The sequence below is a fragment of the Podarcis raffonei genome, chromosome Z (assembly GCF_027172205.1).
Source record: "Podarcis raffonei isolate rPodRaf1 chromosome Z, rPodRaf1.pri, whole genome shotgun sequence".
Classification (NCBI taxonomy): domain Eukaryota; kingdom Metazoa; phylum Chordata; class Lepidosauria; order Squamata; family Lacertidae; genus Podarcis; species Podarcis raffonei.
In genome coordinates, this window is record NC_070621.1 from 31,136,200 (window position 1) to 31,160,580 (window position 24,381).

Genomic DNA, 24,381 nt, shown 5'->3' on the forward strand with positions numbered 1-24,381 from the left:
GGAAGTGAAGTTCCAAGGTCCTAAGAGTTATTACACATATATGAACCCCAAACAGCAAAAATTGGAGCAATTGGAAAATGATAGAAACAATGAATGGAGTCATCTCAAGTACTTAGAGCACAGTGGTGATTACTGAGACCTTCCTTCCTTCAGCCTTCATGGGTTTGTGTGTGTGTGTGCGTGCGCGCTAATTATGGTGGAGCCAACAGTACCTGAGAGCAGCCTTCTCCTCTCTCCCGCCCCCTAGAATGCCTGGAATAGAGTCATCATCCATGGCATTGTTGAAAACAAAAATGGCAGACTCCAGAATCAAGAGTGTTGTTGTTAAACGACAGCCCAGAGCCTGCATCAGTGTGGGCCTTGCTGATGCTCACCAATATCAGTCCATATGTCACTTCAATTATAATGTTTAAATGGGATTAATGCAATCAATAGATTGAATTGTGCAAACCCTATTGCAAGCTGTTGTATAAGTTAGTTGCTTCTCTGTAGCGTCAGAAGAGTCTGCTTCATGGACATCTTTGAATGAGGTTATCATGTGTGTCTCCCTCCTTGCCTTAATTTATCTAAAACAAAGCTGCCTCTCCCTGCCTTCACCACCACCCTGCTGCAAAATGTGCCTGCTCAGCAAAGTTAACATTTAGTACTCTGGAAAGAAATGTCATAACTATGAAATTTGATTTCATCTTGACAAGAACACTATACATTAGGAAGAGCTACAGTAGGCCCATTTAGAAAGCCTTCCTTGCCATCTTTAATCTAGCCTAATGTGATTAGCAGGTCCTACTAGCACTTCTGTAGTAAAGACTCTTTGTCAAAAACTCTACTGTAAATCCCTGTCTTTACAGTCCCGCTGAGGAAACTTCCTCTCTTTGAATCTTGGCTTGCCGTAAGTCATCCATGGGATCAGAATTTTAAACAAAATGTTAGCACTCTCTGTTCTACAGGGCATGTCTTTAAAAAGCGCAGAATGAACTGAATTGAGTGTAAGCTGGTTGTTGATCGTAGGACTAGGAATGGGAAGATTTCTCATTTCCCCAGTTCAGGAAGGCTTTGCATGGATGCTTGAAGCTCTAATGGAGGCTTCATCTTCTACACCATACATTTCCCATTGTGGTTTAATCAATGCCTCTATCCAGGGAACTCTGTGTGGGGAATGGGGTCGCCTTACAACCCTCAGTACCCTCACTGCTCCTAGGATTCTTTGAGGGAAACCATGACTGCTAAAGGTGGTATAATAGTGTTTTAAATGTAATGTGTTGTTATGACTGGAGCTGTTACATAGGAGCCAGAGACTCCACCCCCTTCCTAACTCTCAACCAGAACCTGATCCATAAAGGTGCATACAGTGGTACCTCTGGTTACGTACTTAATTCATTCCGGAGGTCCGTTCTTAACCTGAAACTGTTCTTAACCTGAAGCACCACTTTAGCTAATGGGGCCTCCTGCTGCTGCTGCACCGCCATTCTCATCCTGAAGCAAAGTTCTTAACCCGAGGTACTATTTCTGGGTTAGCGGAGTCTGCCACCTGAAGCATATGTAACCCGAGGTACCACTGTATATGTAGTTATCTCTGCTGCTAAGTAGCCTTGCATGAAGCTACCTGGGCACTTCACAGATGGCCCTGAAGCTCCTGGCTCACCTTTTTCATTTTCCTTATGACTCCGGATGGAATGAGCCAGCCAGAAATTTAGGTAACTGGTGTGGAGCCCTCTGGGTGAAGTAATACCACTGTCTAGGGTGTGAAGTCTAGGGTGAAGTAATACCATTGTCATAGGTCTGAATCCATTGCCACGCATGGCTTATCCAGTGACTCCATTGTCATTGATGCCTAGATCTAAGGACTCCATTGTCATTGGTCTGAATTCATTTTCATTAATGATGCAGTCACTGGATGCAGTGACTCCATTGTCAGGATTGCTGGCAGCCTGGAGATCTGCTGAGGGAGAGTTCATGCTCCCTCTGCTCCTCCTCTAAGGAAACCCTAGATTCCAAGTCTGAACTTCAACACAAGCCCCAGTCCAAATCCCCACTCACCCATAAAAGTGAAGATGCTTAGCACTCAAAAGTGTCCACTAGTGAGCATGCCACCCTGTGACATGCAGCCACTCCTGCTTGTCTAGATGAAAGATACAGAGGGGGGAGGGGGGGAGGTAAACCCCTATCCTTTGCATGGTCTGGAATGTAGCCTATTATTGTGCAAAGATAAGAGCCATATTTGTAGCTCGGCCAACCTTTTGGCTCAGACAGACTTTTTCTCTGTCACTGCATGAGGCAGGGCTAGAATTATTATTAATGGGTGGAAATTGGAAGAAAACACACTTCAGCTAAACATTAGGAGAAATGTCGTGGCAGTGAAATCTGTTTGACAGTGGAAACAGGCTGCCCTGGGGAGTGGTGGCTCTTCCTCACTACGGGTATTTAAGCAGAGGCTGGCCACCCGTCTGTCAGGGATACGAACAGGCAGGGTCCGCACCATTGTACATCCAGCACACATTTAAAGCGCATGTCTTCCTGAGTCTGTCTGAGCCAAAATGCTTGGAACTGTAGTTTGTTAATTGAATTGTAGCTCTGTGAATGGGAAACTACAGTTCGCGGGGTTGGGGAGCCAGGTTCTGTAAATGCGTGTTGGATGTGCTTTAAGTGTATGGTACGGACTGTTCCCATTGTTGCATTCTGCATTATAGATCCTGCACTCAGTGGGAGGTTGACCTCCAAGATCCCATGTAATCTTGAAAATCTTTTGATTCTACGTTCATTTAAAAAAACAAACACTGGGGGAGGAGGCACTTTGATATTATGGCACTTCAAATGCATCAATATATTAGTAGTAGTAGTAGTAGTAGTAGTAGTTTTACTGATACACGTGCCTAATGGTAAGAACACTGCAGATCTCCCAGTTATTCAGTTTGCTGTGCAATCATTGTGATGGTATAGCAGGAGGAATCGGTGCTTCTTCCTCGGGGATGCAGGTTTGAGACCCATAAGTGCCAGATAACAGTTCTTCCAAAGCTCAGTGGTAGCTTCTGGTAAATAATAACCAATGCGCTGTGTTTGTCTTTAATGTTGGGAGAGCTATTTTGAGTTGCAAATCCACATGCTTTTCTGTAAAAGCTAACCTGGGAATATTGTCAGACCGATCGCTTATTAGCCTTTTACTGTGCTTCAGGTCCTTTTAATGTTGGCTCAGCCGCCAGCGTTTGTTGTTAATAACAAATATAGCCCTAATGTGGGCTGGAAATAGCATTAACGTCATTAAGCCTGGAAACATCATTTAATCAGTCAGACACAGCATCAAATAAGGAATGTTTTCATAGTAGGAAAGAGATTGCAGGGAGCTTGAGAGAGAAAAGCCTAATTAGTTTGAAGAAAGTAAACCATGTGATGGAAAACAATGGCTAGGCAAAAAGAAGGGCGGACAGTGCATTTAAGATACCTAGAAGGCTTGCTTCACCCCTCCCAAGTTTACCCATGTAGATTTGAGGAAGGCAATCCTCAAATCTCAACAGGTACAGCTGACTTCTTCTTTCTCCTCCTTCTTGTGTTTCTCGCAGCCAGAGGCAAATGGGACTTCCAAAGCAATGCTATAAGGGTGTGGGGGGTTTTCTGGCCTCTTGAATCTCTGTGCAGAGCTTGGGGATGGGGTGGCCATGGCAGGGTGCGGGTGTTGCAACATGTCTTGAGCTCCAATTGAGTCTCAGCTAACAGCCTCAGTATGCATTCACCTCCCCTGCTGTTCCTTCACTAAATGATCGCATGTGTACCGGTTCTTCGTTTCTTGCTATTATTTTGGAGTCCTTTTTAAATTTTTTAATTATTTCATGCACCTCCAAATCTTGGAGTTCCCCCAAATAGGCAGATATCTCACCAGTGGTTTCTCAGTAGCCCAGTTTTTGGCTTATAGTGCCGTTGGCATAGGCTGGCTAGTTCAGTACTGGAAGCATTTTGTACACAGAGGAGAGTTTGCAGAGGCTGGGAGGCTTTCTAGCTTTCTCTCTATTGACAAAGAAAATGGAATGGGCAGAGGAACAACCACTAACACTGCCTCACATCAACCAGTCCTCCTTGCCATAGTCTTAGCAAAGAAACTGTTCATCATTTGTTCCAGGACCTTGAATTCAGTACTTTCTTACAAAATAAAATAAAATTGCTTTCCAAGAATAAGCCTATTAGAACACAAAGCTGCTGCTAGCCTACAAACTATTCAAAATGCTGATGGACAGGAGCCCACCCAATTCCTATAATTTGCAAATGAGTAAAAAAGGTCTCCCAGCTGTGTGATGGGAATAGTGTATATACTGGATTTTGATACTTGCTCTTCACTGTGCACCTAGTTCTGCAGAGACAGCTGGAAAATCTTCTAGATTATTTTCTCCCCAAGGGGTTGCAGATGCCACAGAAGCAAACTTGGAACATACTAAGTGCCCTGCTGGACCTGAGCAAAGCTCCAGCTTCGTATGTTCCACAGTGACCAACCAGATGCCAAAAGGAAATTGCAGCAGGGTGTGCAGAAGGAAGATGGTGTTCAACTCAAGTTTCCACTTTTCTAATCCATGCCACCCCTGCTGAACCCATCTGTCTGTTTGATGGGATTTTATCACATATGTTGTTGACTGACATATAATGTAGTTTGACTATTCCTCCAAATGAGGAGTTGGGAAACTGTGGCTCTCCAGCTGTTGCTGGACTGTGACTCTCAGTATTCCCAACCATTTTAATTGCTGACCACAGCTGATGAGAGTTGTAGTCCAACAACATCTGGAGGGCCAGAAGTTCCCCATCCCTGCACTAAATGTCCTCTTACCTTTATTTTAACAAAGATCTTTGTTGGGCCATTAATTTATCCCCCCCCCCCACTTATCTGGAGTAGCAATACTGATAACAAGTCCAGGAAATGTTATAATAGGACAAAGGAAATGTCTGTTACTATTCTTTGACTCACAGAGAATTGCCAAAGTGGTGTGTTCTTGGTTGGCTATTTACCAATATCCTCTGATTATCTATGGGTTTGTTTGGGTTGTTGTTTTTCCTTTGGCTGAGCAGCTGGCAATTAATGAGTTGATGAGAAATGGTCACAATGCAGTGAAATTAGTAAGTGAACATCTGGTATTAAAAGCTAATGCATGCTGAAGGTGGCGGTAATCTTTCAGATTATAGTGAAACAAAAGTCCAGTTCGGGCCTGAACAGGAAATGCTTCTTGTAGGGGGCAGGGGGACAGGGCCATCCATGCTGGCTCTGCCCCAAACATCTTATCCACTTACTTCCTAATCTTCTTGTGTTGGGTGGGGAAAGTCTGAAAGGGGCTTCTCATTGCACTCACTTGGACATGAGTTGAAGTATTCAGTTAGACACCCTTGATTATCAGAGTTCCCAATCATGCTGAGCGTTCTATGTAGGTTCAGTGTTGAGAAGGTTGGGAACAGAGAGAGTGGAACTGGTGCACGCTGGGACATGGTGGGTGAGATGAGCTTGTGGAGTTAATGCCCTCAGGTTGATAGTCCTCCCCCCGCCCCTCCCCCAAGGCATAATTCCTAAACAGCACTACTCATTTTATTGATACCAAAGTTACTTCCTCTGGAGGGACAACAACATTGTGGTAGAGCACGTTATTTGCATGCTCAGAGGTAGAGCAGGTGACCCACATTCAGAAAGTCCAAGGTTAGCTTTCTGTTTCCAGTTTAAAAGCAAGAGGTAGTTAGTAGTGAGAAAGATCCCTGACAGTCATGGTTACACAGTAGTCTGGTAAGCCTTTAGTAAACCAAGTGGTAGGTTAGAAAAGTGTGAAGTTCAGATCGTTGCTCCAGGGATATGCTGTGGATGAGAAGCTTTGCTGTGTACATGGAGATCCCCCAACTCCACCGTAAGAGCTTCATTCATTGGGATTGCCCCCTGTGTTGAAAAGAATGGGAAAGTCTACATTCCTGAAGCTAAATATGCAGGTTGTAGCTCACATGAGGTTCTGAATTGAAACACATCCATCCAATTTAAGCCTGATTTATACTTTACCTGTGGCATGGTTGCCATTTCCTGGTGGTGGGATTCTATGGAACATTTGGATGACTCTTTCGTGTGGTTACAAGGATTACATGGGCAAAACAGTTCAGAGCTCCACCATTTCTGAATATTTGTGGGGAGTGGGAATGTGATGGCTAGTCACTCCCAACATGGAAATGCTCATTTGGTCATACCCCATGATACCTCTGCATCCATTTAAATGTTTAAAAGTGCCCACTATTCCCATGTTGCTTTCACAAATTTAGCTGAACATGTGGGTGCCAGGGGGCATAGCCAGAGAGATGTGCCAATCTTTAGGCAAGGCTGTTCAGCACAGTACATCTTTCCCTCTCACATGTTCTATGAATGCATGGGGAGGTTCTTTGAAAACACTATTTCAAAAGGATACAGTGGTACCTCAGGTTACAAACACCTCTGGTTACAAACACTTTGGATTACAGACTCCGCTAACCCGGAAGTAGTACCTCGGGTAAAGAACTTTACCTCAGGATGAGAACAGAAATTGCACAGCGGCAGCGGGAGGCCCCATTAGTTAAAGTGGTACTTCAGGTTAAGAACAGTTTCAGGTTAAGAATGGACCTTCGGAACGAATTAAGTTCGTAACCAGAGGTACCACTGTATTTGGTTGTCAAAAGATTGACCCAAAGGGCTACTCTTGATGCAGCCTTCAGCTCCTTCTGAGAAGTGCAGCCTCAAACAGGTATAATAACATTAAAAACACCACAGTGAAAACATCACTTTGAAGAGATAATTTACATTACCAAAGGTATTCTGTGTTCATTGGGAAGCCTTAAAGGTAAAGGTCATGGTACCCCTGCCCGTACGGGCCAGTCTTGCCAGACTCTAGGGTTGTGCGCTCATCTCACTCTATAGGCCGGGAGCCAGCGCTGTCCGCAGACACTTCCGGGTCATGTGGCCAGTGTGACAAGCTGCATCTGGCGAGCCAGCGCAGCACACGGAACACCGTTTACCTTCCCGCTGGTAAGCGGTCCCTATTTATCTACTTGCACCCGGAGGTGCTTTCGAACTGCTAGGTTGGCAGGCGCTGGGACCGAACGACGGGAGCGTACCCCGCCGCGGGGATTCGAACCGCCGACCATGCAATCGGGAAGTCCTAGGCGCTGAGGTTTTACCCACAGCACCACCCGCGTCCCCTTGGGAAGCCTTACTTTCCCTATAAAATCACAATCCTGAAGTTTCTTCATGTTTGTTTTCAGAAAGATCCTGAAGCAGGGTGATGTTGTTATACTGCCTCCAGTTTCATTAGTGAGTTAACTCCCACATTGCCCTGCCCAGAAGATCACAAGAGGAAAGGCATAAATTAAAAAGAAATATCGAGACAAATGTATGAATAAAATTTCCAGTATTCAGACAGAGCTGCAAAACCCACTTGTCAGCAGAGAAATGCCATTAAGTCCTTTAGGAACTCATTAATAGATTAACATTTGGATGAGTAATTATAGCTGCACTAGAAATAAAAATAAACAAGCAAGCCTTAGCATCACAGCTCTTCTAAACACTTGGCACACAAGTGAAGATCAATACTATGAAATATCACTGCTGGAAGTACTAAGGTCAAGTTGATTATGTCAAGAATAGATATGCTCTGCATGTGTGTGTATCTCTGTGTTATGTATATGTTGTTGTGAGTTTGGCTGACTTGATCACTGTGAATGGGTAGTTTGGGCCCTGGCAAAAGCCATCTTCTGTCATGTGGCACCCATTGGTACTGAACTTATAAAGGGGCTATGCAGAATGCATGGACTAACACACTACTGATAACCACCACTCCCCCATGGTTGATGCATGATCTTATCCATTTGAAGCAGACATGGGTGTATATGCATAGGGTTCCATCTATGGAAATGGGAGCGCTAATGTCAATACTTCCACATGTATTAATCCCTTTAGGGTGTTGGCATCTAGTGGGAACAGTTAGCCAGTGCATTCCAGACAGCCCCTTAACAAATTCATGGGTGACTTACATTTAAAACCAAAACATAAAAATGCAAATAAAACATAAATGTTCTCATGCAAACTCCTACAGTTAAATCACATGTTTGCGGGCGTGCGCGCACACACACAACCGCCACTTGCCCAATAACAGCTACAGAAAGCTTTGGCAGCACACTAACAGCACTAAAGTAGGACTAAAGGTAATGTTAAATGCTTTTTAATGACTGGATGGTCTGCTGAAGTTCAGCAGTTCATTTGCAGGGGAGTAGGGTATGAGAAAAATGTCCTGCAGGTTGCATTTCTGTACATGTGTTAGAAGGGGGATGCAAAGGGAAATAGGACACTTATTGGTAAATGATATTATTATTATTAGTATTATTAAGCCCATATGTGTTTGTCTATTTTAAACTGGCAGCAGTTTCAGTTTGTATGGAATGAGAAAGGAACAGAGAGAACTGGTAATTTCTCTACGGAGCTATTTATTAATTATTTTACTTTGAACAATGTATATAAACTGTTCAACTTTTAAAAAATGCAAAGCAATGTACCAAAAGTAAGAAGAATGGTGCATAATGAAATAATATGAAACCAATAAGAAATGCAATAATTTCACATATCCACAATAACCAGCAATATACATGACTCTCAGACTAATCTTGGAAAGCTTTGGTAAAGAGAAATGCTTTTAGAATGGTGGCATAGAAGGCAAGGCTCTGCCACCCAGCTACTGGAGCATTGGGTGGCAGATGCTGGTGGCGTGGAGTGATGGCAAAATGTTGGTGCACAGTTGAGTTGTCTTTAATTCTTACGCCATTCTGTGCAGTGAAGGACGCTGTCCCTTTGCCAGTGCTGAAGTAAGATTCAAATACCACCTCCTTCCCTACAGACCCTCTCAGGTGTTAAGATTGGAAAAGCGGCCCTCTTAAGACTCATGCCACCCTAAGAAGTTCTTCAGGTGATAGCTGAGGAGTGGGCATTATCTGTGGTTTGACTGGTGCCTTCGTTATACACCTTTAGGTGCCAGGCTAAAATGTTCCTGTTTAACTAGACGTTTGGCTGATTGACATCTTATGCCTTTTTAAATGTGTTGTCGAAGGGGAGGTGGTTATTGGTTGTCTTTGTTTTGATTTTTAGTATGGATAGATGGATGGATGAACAGACGGATGGATGAACGGACGGATGGACAGAGAGACAGACAGATGATAGATAGATAGATGATAGATAGATGATAGATAGATATAGATAGATAGATAGATAGATGATAGATAGATAGATAGATAGATGATAGATGGTGGTAATCTTATGTTGTTAACCGCCCTGAAATCTACAGGTATACAAATTTTAATAAAGATAATAATAATAATGACGGACCAGCACATCGAATTGTCCCCAAAGTTGATCTGGAAGCCAGCACAGATTAGACAAAGATAAAGTAATGTGCTCCCCCACAAAATCCCAGATAGTACGGTTGCCACTGCGTTTTGCACTAGTTGAAGTTTCCAAACATTCTTCAACGGTAATTCCATGCAGGTCTACTTTATCTAGAAAAGGGTGCAGCTGGTACTCCAGCCAAAGCTGTGCAAATTTGCCCCGGGCCATGTGTGCCACCTGGCAATCCAGGAGCACCTGCAGACTGCAAACCTGGTCCTTTAAGTAGAGTGCAATCCTATTGACAGCAGGCTTTAGTTTTGTTGTAGCAGTCTTCTAATACAGGAATGGGGAATCTGTGGCTCTCTGGTTCCCCTGCAACTCCTACCACTCCTGACCATTGGCCATGCTTGGCTGGACCTGACAAGAGCTGGAGTCCAAGCACCACAGGTTCCCCTTGTGCTTTTCTGATATTTTCTTCTCTCTGAGTGAGTAGTAATTCGCTATTCAGAAGGAAGCCTTTAATGTATTGGGCTAGCGGAACAACAGCTATTTCAGGAGAACAAAACTGAAATACATGAAGAGTGACACGGGGCTGTAAAATTCAGAAACGACAGAATGAAGTCATCAAGGTGTAAAAAAAAGATTTCAGGCTTTGAGCTTTGCAATTTTTCTATTGAAATGTCCTCATTGATTTGTTACAAATACTGTTAACCCTGTGTTTGGAAAATGGCGGGGACATTATCGCTTGTGTTCTCATTTGTAATAAAATAGATTAACTTGCTGTGAAATTTTAACTAGACGGAGACACAACAGTAGCTACCTAATGAACCACAGCTCATTGCTGTTAAGTAGCTTAATAGATGCATACTGATTACGGGGCTGAAAAATGGATCTGTTTACGTGCAAAGAAGAAACTGCTCGCATATATTAAGGGGCAAAAAGAGAATCACAACTGCCTTCCATTATAGAGAATGTCTCAATCCACATCCTGGTTCTCATTGCTGGGTCTTCATTTATCACCAAGTGCCATCTAAATGTAGTTTGTCAAGAGTCCAGACCTCTAGGGAGCTCCACTACTGCCTACCTGGGAAATGGAAATCCTTCTCACATCAAGCATGTGCCCACATGTTTAGTTAGCAATGATGCAAATTTGCTTTCTCTTTCCAAACGGGTTCATTATTTGCAAGTTAAGCTGTTCTGTCATTGTTCCATTAGGCCAGAGACTACAACTCCCATCTTTCCTGACCATTGGCCATGCTGGCTGAAGTTGATGGGAGTTGGAGTCCAACAACATCTGGAGGTCCACAGGTTCTGCTTTAAAGTCTTGAATCAAAGGGGTTTCTTTGGGGCGAGTGAGGGATTGGAAACTAAGGAAAAAACCTCTTCAAATGCATGCAATAGATGGGAAGAATTCAAAAAACAGAACCAACACTTCCTTGTTTCTCTCTCAGGTCCTCTCTCAGTTTAGGTAATTTAATCCAGAGGCCATTTTCACTGCCCAAAATAGTAGTGCCTATTGTTCTCCTCCTTTTCTTACCAATATAGTTATAATCTCTGCAATAATATCCTACAGGTCCCCTGGGAAGAGAGAAGGAAAAAACACCCAATGTTTGTTTAAAACTGATTTAAATCAAAAATGCCCTCAAGATACAGAGGCACAAAAGGCCTTGAATAGATTACGATCTGTTTAAGGTTAACAAATATTTTTAATTAGTAGACAAATAGTACAGCAATTAAATGCTTCTCTTTTAAGTTTTATTAGTTATTGTATGTTCATTAAATAAGAGATAATGACTTAAAAAGCATGTCCGTTGAGGATTAACCACTGTATAATAGATAGGCATCTGTTACATGATTTTGAGGTTCACTTGGCATTGAATGTCCAATAACTATCCTATTAAAAAAACGAATTTCAGGCAACATTTTCAGTGCTGTGTGTTTGGAATAGACAAATGCTACGTACAGTATTACAATTAGGAAACTCTGTTTTAGAACCCCCTGCACAGCCTGCTGGAAGCAGAGCTTGGAAAATGAGGCCTGATTACTAGCGTGGCAACTTAACACATTGCCAAAACAGAGGAAGCTTCCTTATACTGAGTCACATCATTAGACTATCTAGCTCAATGTTGTCTACACTGACCAACAACAGCTTCCAAGATCTCAGAGGGGGCTTTCCCCCAGCCCTACCTGAAGATGTCAGGGATTGAACCTGGGGCATTATTCATGCAGAACAGATGCTCTACCACTGAGTAGTGGCCCTCCCCTCCCAAGAGGACATGTATCACCAACAGAGGACACAGGATAGATTTACATAAAATTTGCATGTGTTAATTTGTAGGTATAGAAAATTGGAAATAATTACTGTGATTTAAATAGTGGGTTGAAACTGTGACCAGTGTGCCTGCTTAGTCAGCTGTCTAGCTGCTAACCACTGATGGGCAGCTTCAGGACTCATGATCTCCCTTCTTTTTTATCTTTAAATTGGACCTGGATCAATCAGCACTTGAAACAGAGAACTGTATTCCGTATAGTACGATACCTTACTGACTAGGGAAGCCGAAGCCTAAAATAAAAAAATCACTGGACAGGGTCTGGCATCAGCATGGAGAGAGATTATAGCTGCAACAGGTGGTGAGAAAGAGGTCTTTGATGGATCTAAGGACGGAGCCTCTCAGACTTTGGCAAACCTTGAGGTAGAGCCTAGCAGATGTAGGTGGACGCAGTCCATAGAACAGAACACAAAGCAATTCAGCAAAGTTGTGCAGCAGGAGTGGCTAGCCTTTGGCTCCCCAGATGTTCCTGAACTACAACCCTCACTATTCCTGGCCATTGACCATGCTGTTTGGGGCTGATGGGAGTTGTAGTTCAGCAAGATCTGGAGAGTCACAGGCTACCCCACCCCTGGTGTACAGCATAAAAATGCATTGGGGGTAAAAAAAAAAAAGACTGTCCTTTGGGTAACTGATCTTGAAAGTGTATTATAAAGTAACACCAAATACTATTTGATTGCTTTAATTGCTTTCTATGACATGGTCATCTCACACAGCCACTGCCTTAGCTTGTGCCCTAGGTATTAAGGAGTGGAGTTAAAGCATCCCCCCCACTCACACCTCTCTGGGCTCTTTTCCTCCTTTGACTTTCTCTCACCAGAGCACTCTGGGGCTGGTTGATGCCTGATTGCCTTTTGAACAGCCACCTACAGCACTCTCCCTACCTGCTATTCCCAGTGGTCTTGAGGTCTTGAGTCCCCCTTGTATTCAAAGGCACTGCAACAGAGCCATGCCGGCATGCATTCCTGCTCTCCCTCTTGACTACCCTTCTCTGCCTCTTCTGCTGAGGCACCTAGGATAGTACTGTCTTGGCAGATATATGTGTGTGTCCTGATATGTTTGGGGGATGGCCTAGCCATCAGTGTGAATTGGGGCAGCAGTGATGTACTCCAAATACTTTATTTTAACGTGCTTCTTCTTTCTAAAGGAGAGAATTCATGACAGCCCTTCACCAGCCCCGTCCATGGAAGAGAGTCAGCGGCCCGGGAGTCATGCCTCTTCACACCAGAGCAGCAGCATTTCAAGTTCTCCATCGCAGCTTGACAACACATCAGATAGAATTGGTTGGTACCCTATTCATGGCGACTGTTCTGATGCCACTGATGTCTGAAAGTGTCCTTTGTCAAAGATCTCTCACAAGTGACAGGTGGAAAGAAAGCTAATTGTAGGAAGTGAGCATATATCCAAAGGATGCAAACAAGAAATAATGACTGGGGTGGCAATAACATTTAATCAGTTAGATTAGCCACTTAAGAGCACAAGCCTAAGATTGTTCTCTGAGAGGTTCATCCCACTGAGTTCAGTTGGATTTATTCCCAAGGAAGATTGCACACCCAATTTTACGTGGAGAGAGGAATATGATACAAGCTTGTATCCAATTTAATTAGGTAACAGTTATAATTAGTACTTCCTCACAGAATATGCTCTGGTTGGTTTCAGCCCTGAAGAATTTAGGAAACAGATTATATTAGTTTAGGAGAGCTCCTGCAAGTCCGAGTAAAGAATACTGAGCTGGATATACCAATGGTCTGACTCTGTGTAAGGCAGGATACCTACGTTCCTATAGCCTCAGTCTGCAATCTGATTGCAACCTGAAAATCGCCGTATTTATTTTAAAATGTTTGCTCTCTGACAACAAACATTCATCAGAGTCATGTAAAGTATGTTGATAATAATAATAATATTTTAGAATAGAATCTTAATAGTTCTGTTAAGTATGACAAATGTAATTTTTAATCAATAAAGAAAATAAGAAAGCCAAATATCATATAGTTACCTCATCCATGTGATTTTACAGGTGCTACATTAAAAGAAAAATCTCAGTGGCAAAGATTATTGTCTTTGAACTGTCATCCATCAGTTTGGGTTGTTAACCATCTAGCTGTCTATATCTGTCTATTAAGTGAGAGGAATTACAGATAATTACCAATTCCTTAAATCCTCTGGTCTATTAAAAGCATTTTTCTTCCGAAATGATTTCAATGAATCACTCTTCTTAATTAGTTAATCTGAACATTTCAGAGGAAATCACTCATGTCTCAACTCATCTGCAGTTTTTCACTTTCTTCGTGGTTTTCTTTGTATTGTGCTTGCAGGCTTATTTTCCCCTGTCTGCAAGAACTGGTAATTCCCTCCTTCCATAATAATAATAATAATAATAATAATAATAATAATAAAAATAAAATAAATCCATTCATTTTGTCCATACCCCTAGACTCCCATTTCTCATGTGTATGGCTAATGGATGGAGGGTGCGCAGTGCTATCTTTCTAGAGAAATAGGTGCCAAAACGCACCATGAACACCTCCTTCGTTCTCTTATAATGGCAATGGTGCCCACTGGAAAGGTGCCGGAACTCGGTTCTGGAGAGTTCCTGCTGAAAAAAAACCTGGGGGTGGCATGGAGCTAAGCCTCATGGTCTTGCTCATGGCAAGTGTGCTTATCTGGCTCTTCCCATCTCACAGAAGACAGAGCCCCCTGTTCTCCTATATGTAATTGGGAGCCCAAGTGATGTGGAGAAGGGTGCAGTGGGAGTATAGCTGGCTGCTCCCTTCAGATATTCACTGAACATGTAGATACCATTGTAGCAGGGCACCGGGGTGTTGGAGTACAGCTGTTGGCAGAAAACATAGCCCCAGTCTACCTTTAATGCGTTAGGCTTTTATATGGAAGGGATAATGTGGGGGCTCCTAACACTAGGTGCCTTCTTACACAACCGCTTGAGAATTGATCATACAAGGTGCATGAGCAAATGGTGCACATTATTTTTTCTGAACTTGTGAATGTGTCCAACAAGGTACAAAATATGGGAACTGGGCATTTTTTTAAAAAAGTGAAAGATAATTCCTAGAAATGGTGGTGGTTTATATTTGAATGATCTAACTGGTGTGCATTTTCACGTTCCATAGCAATTTTGCAGGCATCCATTACTAGACTCCAGTTGCCAGTATTGATCACAGAGCAGGGATGGAGAACCTTTGGTCCTCTGGATGTCAGACTGCAACTCCCAACATCCTTGGCCATTGGCTAGGGCTGATGGGATCTGAAGTCCAGCAACATCTAGAAGACCACAAGTTACCTATCACTGACATAGGTGAGGAAAAGTATTTTGCAAATTCACTTAGAGATGTGACCTCTCTCACACTAGGAAATAGTATCACTTGGTATTTCAGAGAGCATAAATGGATTGACATTTGAATATACCTCAGGCGGATTAGTAGAATATCATCAGTGGTGATAAAGGAGACAACTAAATATTTATGTGAAAGCATCTGAAGTAGGAAGAGTAGGTATCCCTCCTGCTAAGGCTTGCTTCAGTTGACACAATCCCACACTGCAATCATGGTGAGGTTAAGCTTTAAAAACATCTGTGAATTCTTTGCAGTGGCCAAAAAGTTAACTATTCTGATTTCTCTGGCTGGGATGTAATGTAGCCCAGTCAAGGGCCACCAGTGGAAAAAGGACACCGAATAACTAAAAGTATGTGATCTGACGGCCCTTTCCCATCTGACTTTCTATGAATTGGCCAGCTATGTTGAAGCTCTTGGGCTTCACAAATCTCTTACCCATTAGCTAAAGCAGTGTTCATTATAAAGCATGATCCTTGGTGGCAGGTATGTGGCACAATACATTTCCAGTTCCTGAATATCAATCTCAAGAAGATTGAGTGCCCTCAAGAATATAGTAATCGCTCTTCACTGTTGTACATTGAGGATATTGTTTATAATTTTGGCAAATATGCAGGTCGATGACCCTCACTCTTTCTCCTTCTTCACTCTGTCAACCCCATTCTTTTAGGCATGCTGCCAACTAATAGAGATGGTGAACCTGTGGATCAAGAGCCTGGGCCCAACCCAAAGAAACTCCTGAAGGAAAAAGGTAATGTCCTCTAATATTTCGTTCTTCACAAAGGATCACAGACTGGATTCACTGCCCTCTTCCTGTCTGTTGAAAAATGATCACAGTAGCTAAGTGTGTAGCTTTCATTTGGTTTTAGATGGCATTTGTTAGATGGCATTTGTTGCAAAGCCCCCCGCCCCCTCTGTACTCTGTCTTCTAACCATGGAGAACAAACAGACAAACAAACAAACAAACTCTGTCTGGTTCATAGGCTACAAGTTCTGCTTACGTGGTTCAATCAATTATTAGGGATATTGGTGAGCTTCTTTCATGTAGAGGTAAAACAGCTGATTCAGACCTCTGAGGCCTCACATTTCATGGAAATAAACACACCAGAGATAGGGACAGACAGGAAAGCAACCCACAAGTATAGACCTGAAGTTCAAAAGAGCCAGGTTTTATTCATTGGGAAGAGAGCATTTCACAGGTTGACGGAAATAATACATTATTTCAACACAAAGATAGATGTTGATGCCCTTGGATAGGGGTATCTATTCCTGAATAGTTCTAGAGGACCAATACCAAGTGTAGTGCAGGGGTAGCCTTGAGATATTAGGGTCTTGAACTCCATAAGGCTACATATATCAAACCCTGTATTGAAATACCCATCTGGTTCCTTCTTGTCTTGCCTTCAGACACCAGATCAAGACACTGTTTTTTCAGTATACTTTTGCTGTCCATGGTGAAAGACAATACACACACACACACACACACACACACACACACACACAAATGCCACGTACAGAAGCTGCCTAGTTTGGCAGCTGAATCTTACTCTGATAGTGGTAACAGGATAGTGGCCTCCACTGTACCTGAAGCTACTGCATTGATGAGGGTGCAGCATAGGTTCAAAAGCACAAAGGGACATAACCACCAGGCCCTTGGTCCACCTAGTTCAGTATTGTCTACACTGACTGGCAGCAGCTCTCTGAGGTTTCAGACAGGGGGCAAAATAATAATAATCCCAGCTTCACCTGGAGATGTTATGGGTTGAACATGGCACCTTCTGCGTGTCAAGCAAATGTTCTACCTCTGAGCTATGGCTGTTCCCTTGTAACGTGGCTCTTGGGAATGTGCCCCAGCATTTGTCACCTGAGTGGTCATCTTATCAGAGTTAGGTCCTGGTTTTGCTGCTGCTTCTTCTTTGCTGCTGGGTGCTGCATTCATTGAAGAGTGTATGTGTGTGTTTTGCAATGTCTGAGCTTTCTGGTTGTTGTTTTGTTGCTTTGAAGGACCATATGAATGGAAAAGCAGAGTGAACATGTCTACATAAATAAATTCATGTATAATATGGTATGCAAAAATAGATTAAATATGAATATGACTAAATATTTTGAGTGCTTACTGTGACTCAGCAAGTTGGCTGAAAGTTGCATTTCTGAATACAGTTTTTCCCCCTAGAACACCCATTTTGGAGTGAGCCTGTGGCTACAGATTATTGGAAGTTATATGGCAAAATTATACAAATTTTGATTCACACTCCACCAAAATTATACCGAGCAGATGAATATTAAATAGGGAATGCCATTTCAGGAGTGCAAATTCTGCAGTCATATCTGGGCTGTTCCTTGTAGCTTACCTATATACTTCTGTTACTTGTGTTTTGTATACAGTATTTCCTTCCGTAATATTTGTATATTTGTATGAAATGTGAGCCTCATTTTTCATACCCTGACTGTTTGTCTTTACCAAGAAAAATAATAATAATAGTGTTTATTCCTGTGAAGGTTTTCAAAGTTATTATTAAGGTGGTATGTAGTTAACTCAAAATTATCAACATTTATTAAGTATGACAAGTCAGCAATTTACACAAGCATGGCAAACATATGTTTTCACATCTGGTTTGAGTAATATCATCATGATTTTTAAAATGATTTATAGCTCTGCAGGCCATAAAATGCCAGCTTTGCTGTAGCTTGGAGTTTTTCAGTCATTGAGCAAATTACTAAAAGCATGTAATGGGGGCAGGGTGGGGGAGCAGGGGAGTGAGGGAGAGGTGTTTGCCCGCATCTTAAATGTAACTCCAAAAGTTTGGTATTCCATAACAATTAGCAGGGCAACTTGTGCAAAATCCAGCTACAGTTGTTAACACTCCATAGTGAGAAGCACTAAAATGCTGACAAGGTGATCTTGTTCCTCAATAGGTAGGGAGCAGAATTCAGAGTCTGTCCCTGTAGGATGCCGCAATAATCAGGACCACCTAGGGGCAGGGAAGAGGGGTTACAGGTCCAGATCCAGCAGGGGAGCCAAACTGTGAGCTTTCATTAAAAAATAAAAAAGTGTCCCTAGCACATGTGGAATGAAAGTTATGAAGCAAAATGTGCAGGCACCATTTGAAGCAATTGCTTTGTTAGTTATGAGCTTAGCCTTACCTTTCAGTTTGTTTCACCAGTGAGTGAAGTCAGAGGTGTGTTTGACAAACGCTATAGAGAAGCATAAAGTCACACAAACCAGAGAAGACACAAACACGGCTTCCGAATGGCCAAGGAAATCCCTTCTCCAGACAATACAGAAGAGATTTCCTGGGCCATTTTGAAGCCATGTTTAGGTCAGGGATGGGGGGACGCATGTCAAACTAGTTTTTCCTCTAGAATCAGACAATATCAAAAGGCTGCCCTGTTAATTTTTAAGGGACTTTCTGTGTCATTTTGATGCTGCCTCCTCATCTTTTTCCATAGAGAAGTGATTGCTATCCAAATAATATCAACAACAACAACAACAACAACAACAACAACAACAACAACAACAACAGAGAAATCAAGAACTGCAGTGTTGTGGTGACAGGGCAGTAGTGTGTCCTCTCAAAAGTAGCAGCAAAAACAGGAATTCATGCTCTTTCTAACTCAGATTAAGCTTCATGCTATCTTCTTCTTCTGCTTCTTCTTCAGTATGTGGGTATCAAGTAATTGCCCTGCTAATGGAAATAAAATCAATCATTACCATATATTGCAAGGAGCAGCAGGATTGTTCTCGACGATGTGTAGGCTATGTCATCCCTACAAAGTAGCCCAGTGATGCTATACTTATTTGGGGGGGGGCAAGTAGTGTATGATCCGCTTGCAGTGTAGTACAGTGTTGCTATTCAGTCTCTTTTAGGTAAATGCAGTTGGTGGAGGCAGGGGTTAAACTTATAGCAGCAATGGGCAAGGCAGGTGATTAATTGCTTTAGCACCCATAGAGGAAAAATAGGGGGATTCACTGCTGCTGGTGGTAAAAACTTGTAAATGGAGAGATTAATGTCAAAGACTGAAATACTTTTTGCTCAAAACAAGAAAAAGAAAGTGGCAGCTATTTGACTAAAAATGTCAGGAGTGCTCTGATATGTCAGGAGTGCTCTGATGGTGTTTCCTGCTTGGCAGGGGGTTGGACTCGATGGCCCTTGTGGTCTCTTCCAACTCTATGATTCTATGATTCTATGACTTGTTCTGGTAACATTGCTGTAGTTATTAAGGAAAAATTAAATGATCACAACAAATGTTTTTAGAATGCGCAGCTTGCTTTTTAAGAATTTAATGTTGATTTCTCCAGGCATGGGCTTAGTTTCCGTAAATCATCAATCTCCTTTGATCACAACCCCCATCCGAAATGTACTCTTATCTAGTACTGCTAACATAAGATCTACTGACGAAAGGTCTACAGCAACATAACCAGTTTACAACTCATGAAACTTAAGTTCTTTCCACCATTCAGGATTGGCACAGGGGGAAGAACAGGGCTCTTGAGCTGGATGGCAGGCAGAAATCCATCAGGTTAGGCCTTTTCTATTATGGAAATATCTCCTGTTGCTTTGTCCCAGCTCCTGCCAACCTAGCAGTTTGAAAGCATACCAACGCAAGCAGATAAATAGGTACTGCTGCAGCGGGAAGGTAAACGGCGTTTCCATGCACTCTGGCTTCTGTCACAGTGTCCCGTTGCGCCAGAAGCGGTTTAAGTCATGCTGGTCACATGACCCGGAAAGCTGTCTGCGGACAAACACCGGCTCCCTTGGCCTGAAAGCAAGATGAGCACCACACCCCATAGTCACCTTTGACTGGGGTTAACCATCCAGGGATCCTTTACCTTTTTTTACCTTTACATCTATGGGGAAAGCTTCACCTGATGGCATTCTGTCTGTCATATATCTTACTTTTTATTTTGTGTACTGTATCCCTCCTACAAAAGAGGGTATGAATGTTCTTATGGCACAAAGTGTATGCAAGTTTTTGTACACTTTTGAGTGTGAGAAGGAGAGCCCAATTCACATGCAGTGTTCTGGGCCCCTAAAAATCATGTCGGCAGCCTTAAGTTTAATTCTCCCCTGTATTGTGTAGTCTCTATAAACTGGAAAATATGAATTTGTTCAAAATAGGCAAGGGAAACAACACACCAACGCTTTTCTACATTTTTGAATATATGGCACTTTTGTTTAGCTGAGGATGGGTAAGTTAGTTCATCACATTTTTGCATGTGTTCATCATAAGTCAATTCCATTTGTGCTTTAATCTGTTAATTTTAAATTGTTCTTTTAATGAGCATGAAAATTTAGCATTTAAACACATATTTAAATATCCATTTTAAGATGTATTTTTGCCTCAAAATATGCACTTTCAAACATACTTTGAGCCAAAAGTTGCTCCAGAAGTTTCAGGAATTAGCTAACTTCCAAACCAGACATGGAAGGTGCAACTGAAGTCTGTTCATAGTGGTTTTTACAAACACCAGATTCCTCAAGCGGCCCAAGTTTTAGCAATAGATATCTAAGCTAATTTGTAACACTGTTTTTTGAAAAAGCAATTGCCTACAAATATTGTGAAAGGGCCATATCCTTTTCCCATTTGTTTGTAGAGACTAGGTTGGATTTGGTAAGTTTTATTATATAAGGGGTGAAATACTGTCTACCTGTGTCTTTAAACCCTGAAATCATTCCCAGTTATTGGGATAATGTACAAATCTCTCTCCCCCTCTGCTTTTTGTTTTGAAGTTTTATTCTGCGTGGCATTGCAGTTTCTGATACTTTCAACCGTTCCAGCATCTGTTATTGTTGCTTTCAGAAACTTTGGAAATAGTTTTGGGGAGGGGAGGGGTTGCAGTAATAATAGACAGTCTTTCAGATGGACTGTTTTCCTTTTTGAGCAAGGGGTGAAAATTAATGAGTTGGAAGATAAGAAAAGATCAGTGATTTGGCTCAGGAACTTAGCTGACTTTCCCCCCCCCACTCCTTCTCTCTCTGCCTTTTTGGTGTGTTTGTTTTATATGATTCCAGCACCTACTCAACAGAATGCTGTCCAAGAAGAATCAGTCCCCCCCCACACACACCTCAAACAGTCGCAGTCTAGAATATCAGCATATGTCTTTCGCTTCCCATGAGGTGATCCCAGACTTTAGTCTCCCCAAAAAAGAGTAGCAAAGAAGTGCTTCATAAATGGCACAAATCTAGAGGGCAAGCAGATGGAAAGGCAAACTAATATCCTGAGTTGCTGTTTCCACCAATATGCCATGCAAACTGATAAAAATGCTGATGGGCTTAGCATCTATAGCTTTTAAAGCTATAAGCTGAAGTCTTTTAATTTTTTTTAAAGAGATCTGAGTTTATGGTGGAGCACTCATTTGGTGAGGGGGCGATTTGTACAATAAAACAATGGCTTTGGGAAAGGGCTGCAGTTCAGTGGTAGAGTGCAGAAAAGCCCAAAGTAAATTCCTGGTTTCTCCAGGTAGGGCTGGCAGAAACTCCTGCCTGAAACACTGGAGAGCTGCTGATAGTCAGTGTGAGCTGTACTGAGCAAGATGAAGCAATGGTCTGACTTGGTGTGAGGCAGCTCCTTGTGTTCTTATAGGCTGACCCTGTGGTCTGCTGGAACAGACAAAATGTTAGGAGCATTGTGTGCTGGCAGGCATGTGGAATAGTGTCTTCTCTGTGGTGGCCCCCCAAATTGTGGGATTCAGTACCATGTGAGATCAGGCACATCCCTCTACACTTTTAAACAGGCCTTCAAGACTCAAGATTGACTGAAGGTTCCCCATCTGTATCCTCAAAGGTGGGGTATAAATCAAAACATTCAAAGGGACCAGCTCCCTTCCCTTCCCTCCCACTCGCACCAGTACAACACCGGGAGCAAAACACACGAATGTGAAGTACCTATTGTGAAGTGACTCTAGCAGCAGAATCCTATACATGTTTCCACAGATGTAAGGCCCAATGAGTTCATGGAAGCTTATGCACAGGTAAGTAGGTAGAGGATTGCAGCTTGAAAGAAGGGCAGCATAAGGGCTGATACTGGCAGGGTCTGGAATAGGCTGCTGGTAATAGTTCAGTGGCACTGGCAAGTATCTCCCCCACACTCCCATCACAATTGACTGATGCTTCAGAACTAGTTGACAATAAACCTAATAGGCTAAGGCACTCTATAACTAACCTTTAAATGAGAAGTTGCCCGTTGTTCCTTTAGCAATTAATCCAGTGTTAAGGAATTTAATTGACCACAAGACTACATTATTAAAGGAGCGGGGTGGGTAGGAAACGGTCACCCTAATTGAGACTTGAACCTGTACCCTTTATTTACTGTGCTGCTCAAGATGTGATTTAGGGGTTAATTGACTGGCTAGCATTTCCCTGGCTGCAATTATTTCCTCTAACCAGCGCTAAATGTGCACTGTAGCTAAGACCATTTTTAATGGCATCTTTTGCTATCAGCTCTTAGAATAGTGTCACAAGGACAGCCATGAAAGGCTGACTGGTGGGGCCATGGAAGGATATAAATAAAGAGATTCAAGGTTGTCTTTCAAGTTTCTAGTGAACACATCAAGAAAGAAAGAAAGCGGGTATTGATGTTGATTCACAGTTACAATGGAGGGTGGCTAATTTGCACACGGCTGATCCACACATCCCGTAATTCACACGCAAACCTAAGCAACATCTTTGATGTCATAAGCAATGTTGAATTATCTTGGACCATTGCAGGCTCTTTGTCTTTTGCTAAGCCTTCATTAATCAATACAAAGCTTCTAACTAGCAGACTATTAAATGCCATGGCTGGGAATGATCACATCTCAGAGGTTGAGAGGCTTGGTGTTTTTGTTTTTAACTTCACACAGAATATTTGGGTTTGCCTGATACATTGGAGCATTGTGCACTGTGTTAAGCTCTGAGCATCACAACCCAAGAAGAGTGGCAATATAATAGGGCCAGTCCAGTGCAGTGTTTTGCGTGTCAGGCTAGGACCAGGGAGGCTCAGGTTCAAATCCTCATTTGGCCGTGAAGCTCACTGGGAGACTCTGGAATCTCTTGCTACTCAGTCCGTTTCACATAATGTTTGTGGTGCCGAAATGGGGAGGAGAGCGGCATATGCTGTTTACAGCTCCTTGGCAGAAAGGCAGAATACAAATTCAGTAAGTAAAAATCACGTTAAGAATGGTATGATGTTGACTTCCAGATTTTAGGTGTTGCATAGCTTATTCCTATGTGTCCTGTTTTTGAGCTTCATATGGGGCTCCTCACTAAATACAAAGACAGGACAGACCTGTTACTGGTTTATATGGATCTTTGGTCTGAAGCAAGACTCCAGGGAGTTGGAGCATGCCCTGCTGTACCCAACATTGGGGTGAGGTGGAGAATGAGAGGCAAGAGTGACATAGATACCCTTCCTTACAATGGTGGTGCATGATACACAGCTGTGCCTGCCACTTATTATGTCCTTTTCTTTAGCAGGCCTCCCTTAGCATGGTTGGCCTAGGTCAGCATCTTAGTTGTTCTTATTTCTAGACATGAGCCAGCAGTGCAGTGCGGCTGCTAAAAAAAGGTTAATACAGTGTTGGGCTGCATTAACAAAAGCAATAGTTCTAGTTACAGGTAGGTAGCCATGTTGGTCTGCCGTAGTGGAAACAAAATAAAAAAATTCCTTCCAGTAGCACCTTAGAGACCAACTAAGTTTGTCATTGGTATGAGCTTTCGTATGCATGCACACTTTTTCAGATACAAGTGTGCATGCACACAAAAGCTCATACCAGTGATAAACTTAGTTGGTCTCTAAGGTGCTACTGGAAGGAATTTTTTTTATTTTGTTTCAAAAAGCAATAGTGTCAGGGTTAATAGTTCCATTTTATTCTATGCTGCTCAGGCCAACATCTGGAACATAGGGACCACATTTTATGAAGGATGTTGACGAAACAGGAGCATATGCAGAGGGTGGCGATCAAGATGTTAAAGGACTGGGAAATTAAGTCCTGTGAGTTGAAGGAGTTGTGTACATAGTACATTTAGCCTGGAAAAGATTAAGTGGAAACAAGATAAGCATCTTTAGATGTATGGGCAGGTGACATGCAGAAGATAGAGCACATTTATTCTCTGTGGCTCACATTGCAGTTTATTCATTTTTCCTGATTGTCCCTAACAGTTAATTTCTGCATTACATTTGAGCTTTCTCATTACATTAAAAAAGCCAGCTTCCAGAAACATAGTGGAATAAAATGCAAGTTTAGCAAACATATTTTTTCTTCTTTTTTCTGGAAGCAAGTAACATATAAATGAGCACTAAATCTGTGCAATTGCAATCCACGATGTTTCCGGAAGTGGTTTTTACACCGTGTAAAAGCAGAAATTAACAGTTAGGGAAA

General features: G+C 42.4%; 1 protein-coding gene across 8 annotated transcripts in view; it reads left to right on the top strand.

Annotated features, from left to right (window-relative positions):
- Positions 1–24,381, top strand: part of DACH2 (dachshund family transcription factor 2) — a 305,580-nt gene that overhangs the window by 235,540 nt on the left and 45,659 nt on the right. For all 8 annotated transcript variants that reach the window (XM_053374935.1, XM_053374937.1, XM_053374932.1 and 5 more), the window contains 2 exons: positions 12,821–12,956; positions 15,691–15,771. In XM_053374935.1, the coding sequence (XP_053230910.1) occupies positions 12,821–12,956; positions 15,691–15,771 (217 nt within the window). The remainder of the gene's footprint in view (positions 1–12,820; positions 12,957–15,690; positions 15,772–24,381) is intronic.